General features: G+C 28.5%; 1 protein-coding gene across 1 annotated transcript in view; it reads right to left on the reverse strand.

Annotated features, from left to right (window-relative positions):
* LOC100210399 (ethanolaminephosphotransferase 1) overlaps positions 1-18213 on the reverse strand; it is a 58335-nt gene that overhangs the window by 18653 nt on the left and 21469 nt on the right. Inside the window, exons 4-7 of the mRNA XM_065814769.1 lie at positions 11837-12059; positions 11645-11756; positions 8119-8167; positions 7852-8032 (exon numbers count right to left, since the gene is read on the reverse strand). Coding sequence (XP_065670841.1) covers positions 7852-8032; positions 8119-8167; positions 11645-11756; positions 11837-12059 — 565 coding nt within the window. The remainder of the gene's footprint in view (positions 1-7851; positions 8033-8118; positions 8168-11644; positions 11757-11836; positions 12060-18213) is intronic.

The raw sequence follows: 18213 nt of genomic DNA on the forward strand, positions 1-18213 counted from the left end.
AAATATGTCAGTTAGCAGTATTTTGGTACAATGCAACACCAACAGTGGGAACAAAACGAAGAATCTGCACCTGCTTCTCAAAAAAATAAGTACATTTGGCAAGACATGTGCGAGATGTGAGAATAGCTCCTGCCTCAAATGTAATTTATTAGTCAAGTCATAAGCTATTTTTGTATATAATTACGCCTTCGAGAATTTTTGTTTCTGTATAAAAGTTGTAAATAGAATTTAATAAAAAAGAGTCAAAAATAAAAGTAAAACAAAGTTGTTGTATTAACACCAGAAGTTTTTAGTATTATTTGACTATCGGCAATGTTTTTTTAGATTTTTCTACTTCAATTAAAATTTGGGATTACTTATGTTGTTTGAAAAAAAAATGAATTATAAAAGTTATCAGTGCATTATAAAAGTAATAACACTATTAAAGTGCTATTACTTTTATAATGCAGTTAATAGGTTGTTATTACTTTTGTAGTTGTGAGTTTTTTGTTTTGTTTAATAACTTTTTTTCTAATAAATTTAAGTTATTTTGCTCTGTAAAAACAAAGTACACAGTTTTGCATAAATTAAAATTTTGAAAACCAGATATTTTTCTAGATAGCGCAAATCGAGATTGCTTAATTCAACCCTTGATACGTGTATGTATTAAACCTAACAATTTACTTTCTCAGGGCTTGTGATGAAGCTAGCGCGATTGCGCTCCGCTCGTAAAACGCGCCCGTAAACGGTATTTTTAAACGCTCTAGGCGCGATAAACAACGCTCGTTCAGCTTATAACGAGCGTATAAAATAACGCTCGTCCAATAGTTTAAGATTATTTTTTTAATTTCATAAAATATTTAAAAAAGATTTTTTATTAAAGATATTCTGTTATCAAACAACTGATATAAAATATAAAAAGCACAACGTCGTTCTCTTTTGCACTAAAGTAATGAATGAGCAGTTTAAAGTCGCTAATCGTCACTAATTTCAATAATGGAATGTGCACGTGGAAACACAATGTGAATACAAAAATGCGCAAATAAGATAAGAATAGAAAATTAGAAAACCATTATAAGAAAATTAAAACCGTGGAGTATTTTTAATCTTGTGAAAATATCAAGTAAAATTTACTTGATTTATTGTTTGTAATATTCCACACATCCTTTATAATAAAAATAAATATTAATAATAGAGTAATTTTTAAAATTAGTTTTTGTTCATAGTATAGATTTTTTATTAACTATTATTTATTTTAACTCAAATTTAAAACAATTCTGTTGTTTAGAATGTTCGCAATTAAGGACATTCGAAAAGAAAACTAAGTAATGATGTCAATATTTATTAAATGAAAAGTTATTATTCTTATTTATTATTATTTCAAATTATTCTTGTGTTATATTTTTAAGATAGAAAAACGTAATTTAAAAAATAAACTTTAGAAAAAAATTAAATAATTAATTTGAATAAAAAATATCAAGAAATATAAAAACCATTAACCGTTAATTAAGTTTACAGAGAAACATTTTAAAATACATATATCAAAACAATGAAGCAAAACTAAGTCATTAAATTATACTTCAATACTAAATCAATAAGAAGTTGCGTTTTTGTTTGATATTATTTTTTTATAACATAAATAGTTAAAAAAAAAATCGCGATCTGACAATATACAAGAAGTTTGGAAGTATAAAAATCTCTTTCGTTGAAGTAGTTTCATAAGTGTGATACTAATTCAAACATTTTTTGACAAAAGAATTATGTAATAAATAAAAAAAGATATAAAAAAGAAAAAGCATTTTATGAGTATCGCCTTTAGCAATTTTCATGATCGCGCTCGCCGACGTTATCTCGGATTTCGATCTTCTTGTTCTACTATTAATTTATTAACGTTAAAAAACTGATAGGTTTTATCATGCATTAGATAGGAGAAGATCCTAAATCTCTCTCAACATTTCTATAGCCTTTGATAAAGTTTGGCATGCTGGTCTTCTCCATAAACTCTCTTCTTACAGTGTATTAGTTAGTATCTTTAAAATCATTGAATCCTTCCTTTCCAATCGTAGTATAAAAGTTGCCCTCGATGGACAGCACTCTTCTTATTCTGTAACTTCAGGGGTTTCTCAAGGTTCTATCCTTGGCCCTATACTTTTTTAAATTAACATTAACGATCTCCCAGAAATTCTCACATCTAAGGTTGCATTCTTCGCTGATAATACCATCAATTATTCTTGTCTTGATAAAAAACCAACACTTTTTGATTACTTAGAGGGGGCATTTGAGCTTGAAAAGGATCTCACTTCTGCTACAGTACGGGGCTCTCAGTGGCTGGTGAACTGTAACTCAGATAAAGCTCAACTTTTTTCGGCTAATCGTTCTCACAACAATTTAGATCCCCTTATACTTATGAATGGTAATGTACTTTTATTTCAATTGCAAAATTAGCATCTGCTAAGTTTGCATCTCTTTATTTTGATTGCAACTTTCTTACTCAATATTCTATTCTTTATCTCTATAAATCTTAAATCCTTCCTTGTATGGAACAGTGTTGCCATATCTGGGGCAGATTTTCCAATGATGCCCTTTCTCATTTAGACAGGGTGAAAAAGCGCATTGTAAACTTAGTTGAACCTCTTGTAGCCAACCTCCAACCATTATTACATTGTTGTAATGTTGCTTCTCTTTCTCTTTTCTATAAATTATTTTCCTAGAATAGCCCATGTGTGTATATAAATATATATATATATATATATATATATATTATATATATATATATATATATATATATATATACATATATATATATACATATATATATATATATATATATATATATATATATATATATATATATATATATATATATATCAGGGATCCACTCAAAATTTAAAAAAATTCCAGCACTTATTACTTCAATTGGATATGTTTTTCCAGGATTTTTTTCCTGAAACGTCATCATTGTCCCAGCATCAGTATTAAAAAAGCACTTTGATATTTCCGAAGTGATACAAAAATTGCCTCATAGACAACCACTGTAATTATGAACATAAAAGTATGTAATCTAAAACAAAATACTAAAGATAATATAACAATAAAATATAGTGAAATAAAATAAGATAAAGTCATTTGTCAATAAAAACTAACTTTACAATTTTTTTTTCTTATTTTCAAGTTCTTCAATTTGTTTTTCTATAAACTCAACCTCTTGTTTATTTTTTTAGTATTAGAAATACTTTTTCTTTTTAATCCATTATCTTTCTTAAAGTAACTCAGGTCACTTTTTTTCTCTGTAAATTCCATACTCTCTGTAAACTTGTTTTCCATTATTAAAATAGCTTTTTTTGCAATCTTAACTTTTGATTTAATTTTTCGATATCGGCTGTGATATGCATTAAGGTTATGACTTTTTGACTATTTAAAAAAAAAATATTTCCTGTGTCATAAAGAGATGAACTTTAGTTAGAAAACATTGAAAACATGTTCAATTCCTCTAGGTTGCAAAAAAAGGTCACCCCGCAATTAAAATTACGAATCGCCATTTACTTAATCTTGTTACTGGTACTACTAATACGTGTGGCTTTGCTGAAAATCATTTAAAACTTGTATAGATTAGAAGTGTTTAGAAATTTAGAACATTTTGAAAAATTCCAGAATATCTTAGACAACTTTAGAACATCCTGGAACAATTTAGAACATTCTGGAACAATTAAGAATATTCTAGAACAATTTAGAATACTATAGAACATTTTAGAACATTCTGAAACAATTAAGAATATTCTGGAACAATTTAGAACGTTCTAGAACAATTTAGACTGTCTATATATAGCTGCTTATCAAATTTTATAGTTATTGCAGAAGCAACACATGGCAACGTACAAGCCTAGCGATAGTTGCATTCAGAAGAACAAGGATGTCTGGACCAATAATCTGGTAAATTTGAAGACTCTCATAAAAGAAGAATGGTCTCTTTGGAAGAATATTCACTGGAAGAAAAGTGCAGAATGCCTCTCCAAATGCAACTTATCGGACACTACCATTTCCTTGAACCAAAAATCGAAAGAAGAAAGGAGCGAATAGCAGGAATTTCCAAAGAAGTCACCAAATTAGAATAAACTGAATTTTCCTAATGTATCTGATCAAGTTATATGAGCAAAGCTTGATAAAATACTGAAATGTTATAATGAATGTGTCAAGTGGGGAAGCTACAAACCCCTTGATGAAATTTTTGATATTACTAAAGTGCATGAAACATGGTTATCTTCCGAGGACAAGCGATTGTACCATCTCCAAGTGGAAAGCAAAGGAAAAGTGGGATACTCTACAGGCCAAGTGGCCAGTAAAGAAACGATCCATCCCTCTAAAAGAAAAAACATTCTAATAGGCCATCCAACTCATCATCTTACTATCCTGGTTTTAGTGATTCTGACTCTGAGGCTGATGACAGTGAATATAAAAACGATGAAGAAGAAGATGAGACTACTCCCACACCAAGCAGAAAACATCATAAAGCAAAATTGCAGTCAACTTGATGACCTATACAAGAGTCTCAACAAACAAAGCTGCTAACATATGCAAGCAATTGGCTCGTGAAGGCATTGACACCCCAACTCCATGTCAATCAGCTATTTACAAGTCAACAATCAAAGAGGCAATCAAGCTGAAAAAAGAAATGATTGAAAAGTTGCATATGCATATTATTTTACTAACTAAAATAACAATACTAACCTAAATTAAAAATATAAAACTTAAAGATGTATAAATATTGTATATTCAATATTTCATTCAAATAATCCTAAAGCTAATTATACAATACTAGAAGCAAAATGTAACACAATAAGTTAATATTTTGCAAGCAAACTTGAAAGTATTAAAAAACATACACAAGAAAGACTAGCTACAACCCCTAAATCTGATTTCATCATGGAGCGTCTTCCCTGAAGGTATTTTTACAACGTTTGGTCACTTTGTTTCACCACTGATGTTTCATATAATCAAAACTCTCACACCTAAGACATCGCCACTCAATATTATTCCAAAAAACATTCTTAAATCATGTTCAGAATTATTTAGTCCAATTAGGGGTCGTCCATAAAGTACATACGCCCATAGGGGGAGGGGGCTTTCAAATAGCAAACAAAAGAGAGAAGGTGAGGCTTCAATTTAAAAGTATGTACTTCGTATTTTAACTTATCACAATTAAACAGCTAACCAATAGAAAAGTTAAAATTCTGACTAAAGATCCTAGTTTGCCAACATAAAAAGATGTATGATATAGGGGAGTCAAGGGCATAGTGTCCCTTTATGCACACACATGCCACCCTTTATATACAACCCCTTTTTTGAGTCTGCTAACCCCCCCCCCCCACTTAAAATAATCATTAAGGTCATTAAGGTCTCAAAATCTTCCAAATTTTACCACTAGTTATTGCTAAAATAAAAGCTCCTTAAATTTGCAAAAGGGCTCCTAAATTTGCTGGACCTCCTCTCCTCCCCTCAAATGGGGATATGGGTAGCCTACCCCCATCACTGAGTTTTAGGCTTTGTTTTTGATATTACTGATCTTGTGTAAGACTCATTTTTTACGAACTTACTAAAAAGCGGTGTCTGAAAAAAATGTTTACACTAAGTAAAGTTTATTTTTATTTGTTTATTCATTAGAACATAAATCATAAATCATGTCACAATCATTAAATGACTGTGACACAACCTCATAACTCCACCGCGAAATCACAAGATTTAAACTCTCGCCCAAACAAACATACAAAGTATATGTAATTTAACTTTATCAAAATTAATATTTGTATATATATATATATATATTTTTTAATTTTTAAAATTTTTTTTTAATGTTTAACGCTTTTAAATTTCATCATATCCACCACCACACCACCCACCTACTCTTTCAATTTTTATATTGAATGCTTTTTGCAGATCCCTTAGATACTTTACCCCAAACCCAACCCCAAAGCCCTTGGTTTCCACACAGGATCCCAATTTAAAAGACATACATGTCTTCAAATATATGTATATATATATATATATATATATATATATATATATATATATATATATATATATATATATATATATATACACATATATTTGAAGACATGTATGTCTTTTAAATTGGGATCCTGTGTGGAAACCAAGGGCTTTGGGGTTGGGTCTGGGGTAAAGTATCTAAGGGATCTGCAAAAAGCATTCAATATAAAAATTGAAAGGGTAGGTGGGTGGTGTGGTGGTGGATATGATGAAATTTAAAAGCGTATGCTCCAATTTAAAAAATATTTCTTCATATATACATATTCTAAATTTACATAAAACTATTTTCTATTTTTTTGGGAAAAAAAAAAGTGGTGGTGGTGGTGTGGGTATTTCAAAAGCATACACACTTTTTAGGGAGGGGTGGGGGTGTTAAAAGTATGCAAGGCAGCAGGGGGAGGGGGAGTCAAATTTCTAAACTTTTATTGTATGTACTTTATGGACAAACCCTTATAGCTCACCTTGCCAACCTCTCATTGAAATCTGGAAATTTTCCAGTCTCATTCAAGGTTGCTCAAAAACACTGATTCCAAAAAAATCAGAACAAACAGTATTTAAACCCACTGATCTGCGCCCCGTATCAAATCTCAATACAATATCCAAAACTTCAACTGTAAACTTCAATCATTTTCAATCTGGCTTTAGGTCTTTTATTACTTAACAGAGTTTTAGGTCTTTTATTACTTAACAGAAACATCAGTCCTAAAGTTATGCAATGACATCCTGTTAAACATTGATAATGCTTTAACCACCATTCCCCTCTCTCTGGACATATCTGCAGCGTTTGATACAATCGATCACAACCTGCTAATTGCTTGTAAAAAAGATAAATTTAGTGTCCCAGATATTGCACTAAAATGACTGATATCATACTTGCACTCTCAATAATCCTTTGTTTCTACAGGCTTAACAAAATCTAGATTGCCAACAAGTTCAAGAGGAGTATCACAAAGTAGTGTATTAGGCCCATTTTTATTTTCAATGTTTGTTTTACCCATATATCATATTATAGCTAAACATGACACAAATCATCATCAATATGCTGATGATACGCAATTAAATACTTTTATTAACCCAGAAAAAAATAATATTAACAAAATCACTGTGCTAATACAGTCACAAAATGGTTTCTAGAAAATGGACTTAGGCTTAACTCAACCAAAACAGAAGTTGTCTTATTTGGATCTAGGAAACAAACTGGAAAATTTAAAAATGATTTCAAAATTACATTCTCTGGAACAACACTAACTACAAACTTGGTGAGAATCCTAGGTGTCATCTTAGATTCAACACTTTCCTTAGACTAACATATAAACAACACTGTTAAATCCTCCAACTATTACATTCGTGCTCTTCGCCACATACATCAGTATCTTGCCAAAAAGCAGCTAACATATATCAAATGACATATCAAATACTTTTGCATCAAATATAATTTAACAAACTAAATATATTTACTAATATCTTCAAATTGGTCAAGCTTGTAATAAAGTCTATTTATTAAAAAAAGTCGAAGCTAAACGAAACTAAAAATTAGAACTATAACACAAAAATTCAATTGACTCTCATCAGAGTCCGAGTTAACGAGATTCTACTGTTTATTACTATTTGTTATATACTATTACATATATATATATATATATATATATATATATATATATATATATATATATATATATATATATATATATATATATATATATATATATATATATATATATATATATATATATATATATATATACAATATTGAGGAAAAAATGTAACCTTTAAAGAATCTTATAATAATAAATATTACAATCAATTGTTGAAATAGAGGAGTATACTTACAGTAATGTTTGAATAAAGTAGCCCATATCCAACAATATATAAGCGTAAATTTGTAATAACTATATTACTATCTGACCAATAGCCAAACAATAAATACAGAAATGTAGGTATTATGATGGCAACTAGAGGGTATAAACCTTCAATTACAGGTACACAATCTTTTGGAGTTTTTTTTCGTGCTCTACAAAAAAAGATGCAGGCTCTACAAAAAAGCTCTTAACAGAAGAAACTTAGTTATTTACTTGCAATTTCTAAAAAAATACTTACTGATATTGATTAATAATCGATACAGGAAACAGCAGACAAACAAATAGAACTATAATATAAGAGATATAGTAATAAACTGAAAAAGAACAAAACAGGATTAAGCAGATCAACAATAAAACTATAAAAACTTGTTTTAAAATGGTATAAACCAAAACAATAACCTACTGCTTATAAAAAACATTTTAAGTCAAGCGTCTTTCTTCGCCATGTTTTTCGCCTTTCTTAGTGCAGATGCTATTATTTTCACTAGAACAACTTTCTTGTGAAAAAAACAGCATCAAATGAAAAAATGAATTTTTCCCAGTACAAAAATTGATGAACAAAAAAATATTGTCAGACACTAAGGTCTTTTTTCAGATTTTTAAACCTTGTATTTTATCTGAGAAGATAGGTTCTAAAGACTTTTGAGGTCTTAAAACAAGCTTTGAAAACGAGTCTTAAAATGAGCATTCAAAACAAGTCTTTGAAAAAAAACTAATAGTCGAAACAAAATTTCTTATAAATGAATGCAAAAATCCAAAAAATCTTTATGAATATAAATAAATGCTAAGATTCAAAAGATGGACTTAGTTTGGTTGCTTGTTTATCTTAGTTTGGTTGCTTGTTCATCTTAGTTTGGTTGCTTGTTTATCTTAGTTTGGTTGCTTGTTTATCTTAGTTTGGTTGCTTGTTTATCTTATGAATCAAAAACTAAACAGTTATATTACAATAATTTTGAAAATTTTTAAAAAAAAATTAGAATGCTATTTAAGATCTCTCTCTCGCACACACACAGATTTTTATTTGTAAAGTTAGTAAAAATTTGTAGAGTTAGTAAAAAAAAATTATTATAATTAGATTAACCAATCCAATACTTGTTAGGAATCTCAAAACAATTTACTAAACAAAACTATTGTGTAAGAAAAACTTATCTGATCTAACCCCATTTAACCCTTTTTATTAAGATTAAATCTAGTCAAGTTTGAACATTTTTATCATATAATTTTAGCATTACAGTCAATTTAACTGTAGCAAGTTCTAATAAATACTTTTATAGTTAGCAGTTTATTGTGAAATGTTAATATTATATTTTGAAAACACAAAAATGCCTGTCTGGTATTATTATGATTTCATATATAATGATTAATACTTTATAATAGTAAAAAAATCAAAGGTTAATGTAACCTGACTTAAATAATACAAGTTTTAGCTAAAGTTGTTTCGATCAATTTCTATTATTTTGATATTTTTTCCAAATAAAATCAAATTTAAAACAGTAAGCAATAAGTTGATTAGTTAGCCTCTCTCCTATTGTTCTAAGCTTACATCTCTTTCTCTTTTCTACAAATACTATCATAAAATCAAATTTAAAACAGTAAGCAATAAGTTGATTAGTTAGTCTCTCTCCTATTGTTCTAAGCTTACATGTCTTTTTCTTTTCTACAAATACTATCATGGTTGCTACTTAAAGGAGCTATCATCTCTAGCTCAATCAAAACTCATTCTTGCTTGAATATTCATTCAGTAAAGTTAAATCCTTTTTTATGCACCTGTCCCTGCATGCTCTAAAAACTTTTGTCTATCTTTTTTCCCCGAACTTAATACCTTTAGAACTCTCTCCCATACATACTACAACTTCATAAGTCAACAGTTTCCTTACTCTTTAACTCTATTCTTTGTTTTCTAGTAACTCCTAACTTAATAGTGGTTGCTTTCAATCTTGTTGGAAGTGAAGAGTCGTAATAATAATAATAATAATAATAATAATAACAAAAAAAAAGATTTCTAATATTATTTCTAATATTAGAAAAAAACTTTTAAGAGCCTGTGAGTTTTTCTTAAAAATATTATGATGCAACATAAACAAAAGAAAATTATAAAAACACTAGGCTCCACATGTAAGCTTTGAGTCAAAAAAGTACAAAACAAAAATAGGCTTTAAAAAAATATGCCACTTTTATTTATAAGATAAACCAAGAGATAGCAGCAGTTTAAAGTCAAAGACTCATTTTGTTTACCTTGGAGCTCAAAAATGTTTAGAAACGTCAAAACTGCATAGGGAAAACAGAAATTTAATAGTTCTGAAGCATTTCATTTTGAATCTGGTATTTGAACAAAATAGCAGCCTGGACAAAATAGCAGCCTGAAAGTCAAAACTTTGAAAATAATAGATTTCAGGTCTCTTAAAGTTTTTTTCTATGAAGAACTAAAATACTTGGCATAATTAGAACGTTTTCAGAAATTTAAGAGTTGCTGGACATAATACAATATTGATCTTTTTTCAAATTTTCACACACCAAACTTTTGATGACACTATTTTTATTAATTACCTAGAAATCAATTTCATGTAATTTATTAGTGTAATATAAAACTTTGATTGAATAACTCACCAGAGTTATTCAATCAAAGTTTTGAGTAGACCAATTAAGCGTTTCTTTTCTCTATTATTTTTATTTCTTATTTAAATTTCTTTTTTCTCTTTTACTTGTAACACTTTTTTTGATTATATAAACAAATCTTTTTTTTTTGCTTTCTGTCAAATAAACTTTATAACTGTCAAATAAACTTTATAACTGTTAAATAAACTTTATAACTGTCAAATAAACTTTATAACTGTTAAATAAACTTTATAACTGTTAAATAAACTTTTACCAAATTGAAACTTTTTATCTAGGTAGCATTTCATCTGACTACTGTTTTCAGTTTTGCAAAAGAAGAAAAAAAAAACTTTTTGTTGACTACAAAAATTCTTGAGAAGAATAAGAATGTTATAAAATTGAGTACATAATAAATATGTTTAAAGTAAAACAAAGTTGTATTGTTTGAGACTAGAAATGGCACATAATAAAGTTAAAAAAATATATCATACAGCATAAAGCAGGATTCACTGGGAGTTCGGATCACAGGAAAATTTATTTCATCTTTTAAAAAGTCCAAACTATAATTAAACCATAAAGCAATGTTAAAAAAAAAAACATTGTGTCTTAATGAGCATGTCTTGATAAACCAACAAGATGTCTTGATGAAGCAACATGATGTCCTGATGAAACAGCATGTCTTGATGAAGCAACATGTCTAAATGAAACATCATGGTATCCTGATGAAACAACATAATGCCTTGATGAAGCAACATGATGTCCTGATGAAACAGCATGTCTTGATGAAGCAACATGTCTAAATTAAACATCATGGTCTCCTGATGAAACAACATGTTTTAATGAACATTATAAGAACAAAAAAGAACTTTCTAAAATTGAGGCAAACAAATTTGATTTTGTAAAAGTTATACATACAAAACCCTCTAAGAGGCATTATAAATAGTACAAATGGCACAAAGCAATAATATATTTTAAGTGTTAACATTGCTATCCATTAATTTTTGTACTGAAATAACTGAAGTAATTCAATCAGAATTAATATGAAACTTTATATGAAATCATAATATTTTTTACTACCACTAGAAGGATTACATCTAACATATTTTATTTTTTATAAGTCGTGTACCATTAAAAATAAAGAAAAAAACAACATAAAAACATATTCTTACAGTAAAAAATAAATTTTAAAATGAATGTGAGATTTAAGGCTCCATTAAAATATGACACTCTCCATATTTCCGTACCATAAAAAAAACTTGCAATAAATGAGCACACTAGTAACTAAAAAATGCAATAAACTATAAATATTAAATGAATTTTAATGCTGAGAAAACTATTTAAAAAAAAAACAATAGCCTTACTATTTGAGATACATCATATGCCCATGGTAAGAACATTACAGAAGTATTATACTTTTCCCAATGAGGAATATAAAACGAGAACAAAACCAACATAAAGATTAGAGTTACTTCCCAGTGTGTACCAGTGTGTTCACTGACGCCAAATAAAGATAAAATACTTATACACATTAATGACACAGCACTACTATCTAGCCCATGATCAAACATTTCACCAATTGGTGAGCTGCAAAAAAATATATTGAAACGTTAAGAATGATTTATATATATAACAAATTTATATATATAATATAATAATTATTAATTATTATTATTAATATTATTAATTAATTATTATTATATTTAATTAATTATTAATATTATTAATATATTTTTTTCGATAAAAGATCATACAATCGAGGCCATTTACAAATAGTTAAAACTAATCTTAAGTAAATACCATGAAATAGCATTAATAATACAAATAATAATGATAATAATAATGATGATAAATTATAAGAATTATAAGAAAATTATATGATAATAAACCAATATCAATTTTAAAACAACAATTGAATATAATGCCTAGACAGGAGAGTTACAAACAGTTATGTACTGACAAAACGTAATAACCTACCATGTAACTAAAACAATTACTGCAAAAAAAAAGTAACAATGATTTAATAAATATAACAATCTTAATATCAATAATCATATGAATAAAAGTAATATAAATATTTTATCAAAAAATAACAATAAATAAACAAAAACTTTTCAATAATACTCACAAATAAAAACGTTTCATCTACACACACACACACACGCGCACACACACACACACACAAACACACACACAAACATTTAGTCACGAAAAGTATAGAATTATCATAATGACGATATTAAAATAAAAAAGTAAATCATATCAAGCAAACACATATAGTCTTTCAAAAATAATAAAATTTAAAAAATATTCTTTTTCCTTTCTTCAAAAACGGAGAAATTTTTTTATTTTATTTTAATTCTTTTTAATTACTTTCCATTTTCGAATGTTTTTTTTCTTTTAACTATGACTTTTTGTTTTTCCTTTTTCTTATCTTGTTTTTTCTTTTGTTAATTTGTTTGATTTGGTTTTTAATTTTTTTTTTAGTTTTTGCTTTTTTATTTCTTCCTCTTTCTTTTCTTCATTCTCTTTATTTTTATTTAATTATTTTTCTTATTTTACTCTTTTTTGTTTATCTTTCTTTTTTTTTTTAAATTTATTTATAATTTTTTTTTTTTTAATTTATTTATAAAATTTGTTATAAAAAAGCATTCGCCATTCCGAAAGTCTCTGCACTGTCTCTGATATAATATATATATAGAATAAATGATATATATATATATATATATATATATATATATATATATATATATATATATATATATATATATATATATATATATATATATATATATATATAATAATAATAATAATAATAATAGTAGCAATATCAATATTAATAATAATAAATAATATTAGGATAGCCAGGGCAATCGCAGAAAGAATTAGTCTAAATTAGTCTCTAGAATTTGACAACTACAAATCTACATAGCTACTACATAGCCTGCTATATAGATACTACATAACCAGCACATAACCCGATACATTGATACTGCATGGGACGCGGGCTATTTACCTACTAAATATAAAATATAAAATACATTATTTATGATTTCTTAGGTTTTATCTAAAACTAGCCAAAGCTATTTGCAAGTCAAAAAATCTCATATTTCATCTAAAAAATTAAGCCACTCTTGCATGACTCAGACTTTGTTACCTCACCTAAAGACAATGCTGAATTGTTTGCAAGAAACTTAACATTAATCTCATATCTTGATTCCACATTGATAATTACATCCTTCCTGATATAGCCGACAAAAAGGTCGATCTATTGCTTGACATTCATATCACTCCAGCTTCTGTCTTTAAAGTGATTTCCTGCTTCGACACTCCTACAGCTTGTGGACCGAACAACATACCTGTTGTAGTCTTGCAGAAGTGTTCTCCAGAGCTGTAGTTTATACTTTTAAAACTATTTAACAAGTGCTTATCAAATTCTTGTTTTCCAGCCTGCTGAAAAGTGGCATCTGTTATACCTACTCTCAAAAACTTTGGAAAGCAATTTGACTTGTCTAACTACCGCTACATTAGACTTCTTTCTATCATAAGCAAGGTTTTTGAGTCTATAATTAACAAAGACTTGTTCTCTCATCTTGAATCTAATAACTTACTTTATGATCATCAATATGGATTTTGATTTTCTTGTTCTACTGCAGCTTTGTTCACGGTAATAAATGATAGGTTTTATCATGCATTAGATAGATGTGGAGAGGTTAAGGCTATCACTCTCAACATTTCTAAAACTTTTGATAAAGTTTGGCATGCTGTTCTTCTTCATATTTCTTCTCACGGTGTATCAGGTAACATCTTCATGGACACCACTCTTCTTCATTTCCTGTGACTTCAAAGGATCCTCAAGGTTCTATCCTTGGCCCTGCACTTTTTTATATCTCCATTAACAATTTTTGAGAAATTCTCACATTTAAGGTGGTATTGATACTACCATTTATTCTTGTCTTGATAAGAAGCCAACACTTTCTGATTGCTTGTAGGAAACATTTGAATTAAAAAAGGATGAACTTTAACTCAGATAAAATTAATTTTTTTTCAGCTAATTATTATTGCAACAATCTTCATATTATCAACAATCACATCTTCCTATATTTAAAGGAAGTAGGAGTTAAAGGATTATGCGGTAGTGGTGTAGTGGTAAAGCGCTCGCTTCATAACCGAGAGGTGCCGAGTTTGATCCCCACCATGTCCCTGGTAGTACCGCACTCAACTTGTTTCTCCACGCAACAGCCTTATTCGTCAAGGTTCGTGTTTTGGAGTTATAGAGTCGAAAGAGGGTTATAACCACTATTAAGTAGCCTCCTCATCTGTAGTGGCCTTCTCAGCCTTGAGGAGCTGAAAAACAAAAAAACAAAAAAAAAAAAAAAACTCTTACTTCCAATCTTTTTTGGAAGCCATATATCAAATCTATTGTAAAATTAGCATTAGCTAAAGTTGAATCTCTTTATTGTGTTTGCCACTTTCTTACTCTGGATTCTATTCTTTGTCCTTGTATGGAACACTGTTGTCACATCTGGACCAAAACTTCCAATGATGCCCTTTCTCTTTTAGACAATGTGCAAAAACGAATTGTAAAGATAGTTGGACCTGTTCTTGCAGCCAACCTTTAAACATTGTCACATCGTCGTTGCTTCTCTTTCTTTTTTCTATAAATACTATAATGGGAACTGCTCTAAAGAGCTGGTATCTTTTGTGCCGTCTATTAAAATTTCTTCTCGCGTTACACATCATTCAATTAATTTCAATCCTTTTACTGTAACTGTTCGTAAGTGCATCAAAAATTCTTATTTGTTTAGTTTTTTTCCTTGAACATCAGTCCTTAGGAATTTGTTTCATTCATCTTGTTTCCCTGATTCATATAATTTTTAATCTTTGTTAGTTGTTATCTTGTTTAAATAACTTCATCTTTTCTATTCTAGTAACTTGCAACTCTAATAGTAGTTGCTTGTAGCCTTGTTGGAATTAAAGATGTTTGGAAAAAAAATTATAAAAAAAATATTAAATGCATATAATTAAAAATAGTAGATAGACCACACAATTGCCCAAAAAACTAGTCAACATTTTAAATTGTTTTCATTTACACTTTTTTCTTTTTAGTGCATAACTACTAGTCTGCTATATAGCTACCATATTGTCCGCTACATAATTTTTAAATAGCCTAATACAGAGGTACTACATAGCCCGCAACCTAAATTACATAGCCAGCTACCTATCTCCAATACATCCATAAATTTTCACCCACCACAAACTCTTAAACACTTAGCTACTATAATATGCAACAGATTTTCACAAAAATCTTTAAAACAAAGCAATTTTTAGTAAATTCAAAAACACATACAAGCAAGTACTAAAAATTGTGGTTATAAAAACAGCTCCCACAAACAAAATTCAACCCAAAAAAATATTGAAGCTTGCTACAAACCTAACAAACCACTAACAATTACTATTTTATCTCTTAGATAACTAATAATGCTAAGTAATAAATCTAACTAATAAATCATTAATTTATATATATATCTATCTATCTATCTATATATATATATATATATATATATATATATATATATATATATATATATATATATATATATATATTATATATATATATATATATATATATATATATATATATATATATATTACACTTTTGTAATACACTTTATAATAAAATTTATATTTTTTTACATTACATTTGTATCATCTATTTTTATATAAATAATACACATTGGGGTGTGTCATTTAAAAATAATTTTATATTTATAAAAGTTATAATAAAAAAATATTAAGATAATACTTATAAATAGAGAAAATAAATTTAAATTTTTTTGTGTTTTAACGCTAGCTACATTTTTTTTCAAGTTTTAGCTTAACTGCTTATGACTAATGGGTCAAATCATTTTATTTCAACCAATCGCCTATGGGTCACCATCTCTGATTTTCATGATTTTTAAATATTGTTATGTGCATAGGTTAGATTTGAAATATGTAGATAGGTTGAATTTGAAATTTCAGACTTCCAAGTACAACGGTTCAGAAAATATAGCCTTAGAAACATGACACAGTGGCCCCCCTTGATTTACAAATGGTCAAAACAGACTACTTTTGAGCTGTATAACTTTTTTCTCACTTTCAACAAGTGTCTCATTTTTTTTAGAACTATTTTCTGGATAGTTCTCTCTTTAAAAAAGTGGTTTTTATTAAATTGTGTGAAATTAGAAAAAAATTATGATCTCCTCAACTTTGGAAAAAAATCCTAAAATTGCTAAAATATGCCAAAATGAAACTAACTGTAGCATTATTCTATTCACCCACAAGTCTTTACAGACAAGTTTTCTGATTAGCTACTACTGTCTGCAATAAATGGGCAAAATATAGGCAGATTGTTGCAGTTTAGAACTTAAATATATCTAAAAGCAAAATGTCCACTCGCCTAAAAAGTCCAATTTTCAGCCATTTTAAGATGCTTGTATATTTTTCTAACACTTTGTTTTGATCTAAGATTAACAGCATATAAGACCATTAGACCCAACTATCTGAAAATGCAAACACTAAACTTGTCGAACCCACACCGAAAATGCCAGCATTTTTAAATAACCCTATTTTTCAATCATCAACAGTTAAATGTGTTACTAGAAACCGGTGTCCCTCTAATCTGCCAACTGGCCTATATGAAGGGTGCAACTAATTATAAGTCATTTCTTAATAAAAAGAAAGATATGGTTGATTGTCCTCTTCTTGATCTGGTCTTTATAGTAGATAGGGGCACAAACAAAGGGGGCAGTAACTTTTAGTAATATAATTAACTTTTATTAATTCCCTTTTAAGACCATTACATTGTATATTTGCTGGAAAATCTGGCACACATTTTTGATAGTCACTATCAAAATTTGAATCTTACGGTAAAAGCATGAAAAAATGCAATAAAGATCTAATGGCGTTAACTGTATATTCATTAGAAAGTGAATCATGTATGTTTCATGCTAGAAAATGAATGTTTGTATCTTTGTAAGTTGGTTGCCCCCCTTCCCCCTTTGATTGGTGCAACCCTAAACCCTCTCCCCCTAGTGAGTGGGGGGGGGGTCTTGACCACATACAGACCACTGATTACCTATAATAAAATAGAATTCAAAGAAATAATGGTTTTATTTCGAAATTAATTTAGATATTTAGATATTAAGTATCTAAATATCTAAACTAATTTAGAGACCTTTATTTAAACCATAATGAAGGTTTCTAAAAAGTTACTGCCCCCATTATTTGTGCCCCTATCTACTATAAAGACCAGATCAAGAAGAGGACAATCAACCATATCTTTCTTTTTATTAAGAAATGACTTATAATTAGTTGCACCCTTCATATAGGCCAGTTGGCAGATTAGAGGGACACCGGTTTCTAGTAACACATTTAACTGTTGATGATTGAAAAATAGGGTTATTTAAAAATGCTGGCATTTTCGGTGTGGGTTCGACAAGTTTAGTGTTTGCATTTTCAGATAGTTGGGTCTAATGGTCTTATATGCTGTTAATCTTAGATCAAAACAAAGTGTTAGAAAAATATACAAGCATCTTAAAATGGCTGAAAATTGGACTTTTTAGGCGAGTGGACATTTTGCTTTTAGATATATTTAAGTTCTAAACTGCAACAATCTGCCTATATTTTGCCCATTTATTGCAGACAGTAGTAGCTAATCAGAAAACTTGTCTGTAAAGACTTGTGGGTGAATAGAATA

The sequence above is a fragment of the Hydra vulgaris genome, chromosome 12, assembly GCF_038396675.1.
Source record: "Hydra vulgaris chromosome 12, alternate assembly HydraT2T_AEP".
NCBI classification, from domain to species: Eukaryota; Metazoa; Cnidaria; class Hydrozoa; order Anthoathecata; family Hydridae; genus Hydra; species Hydra vulgaris.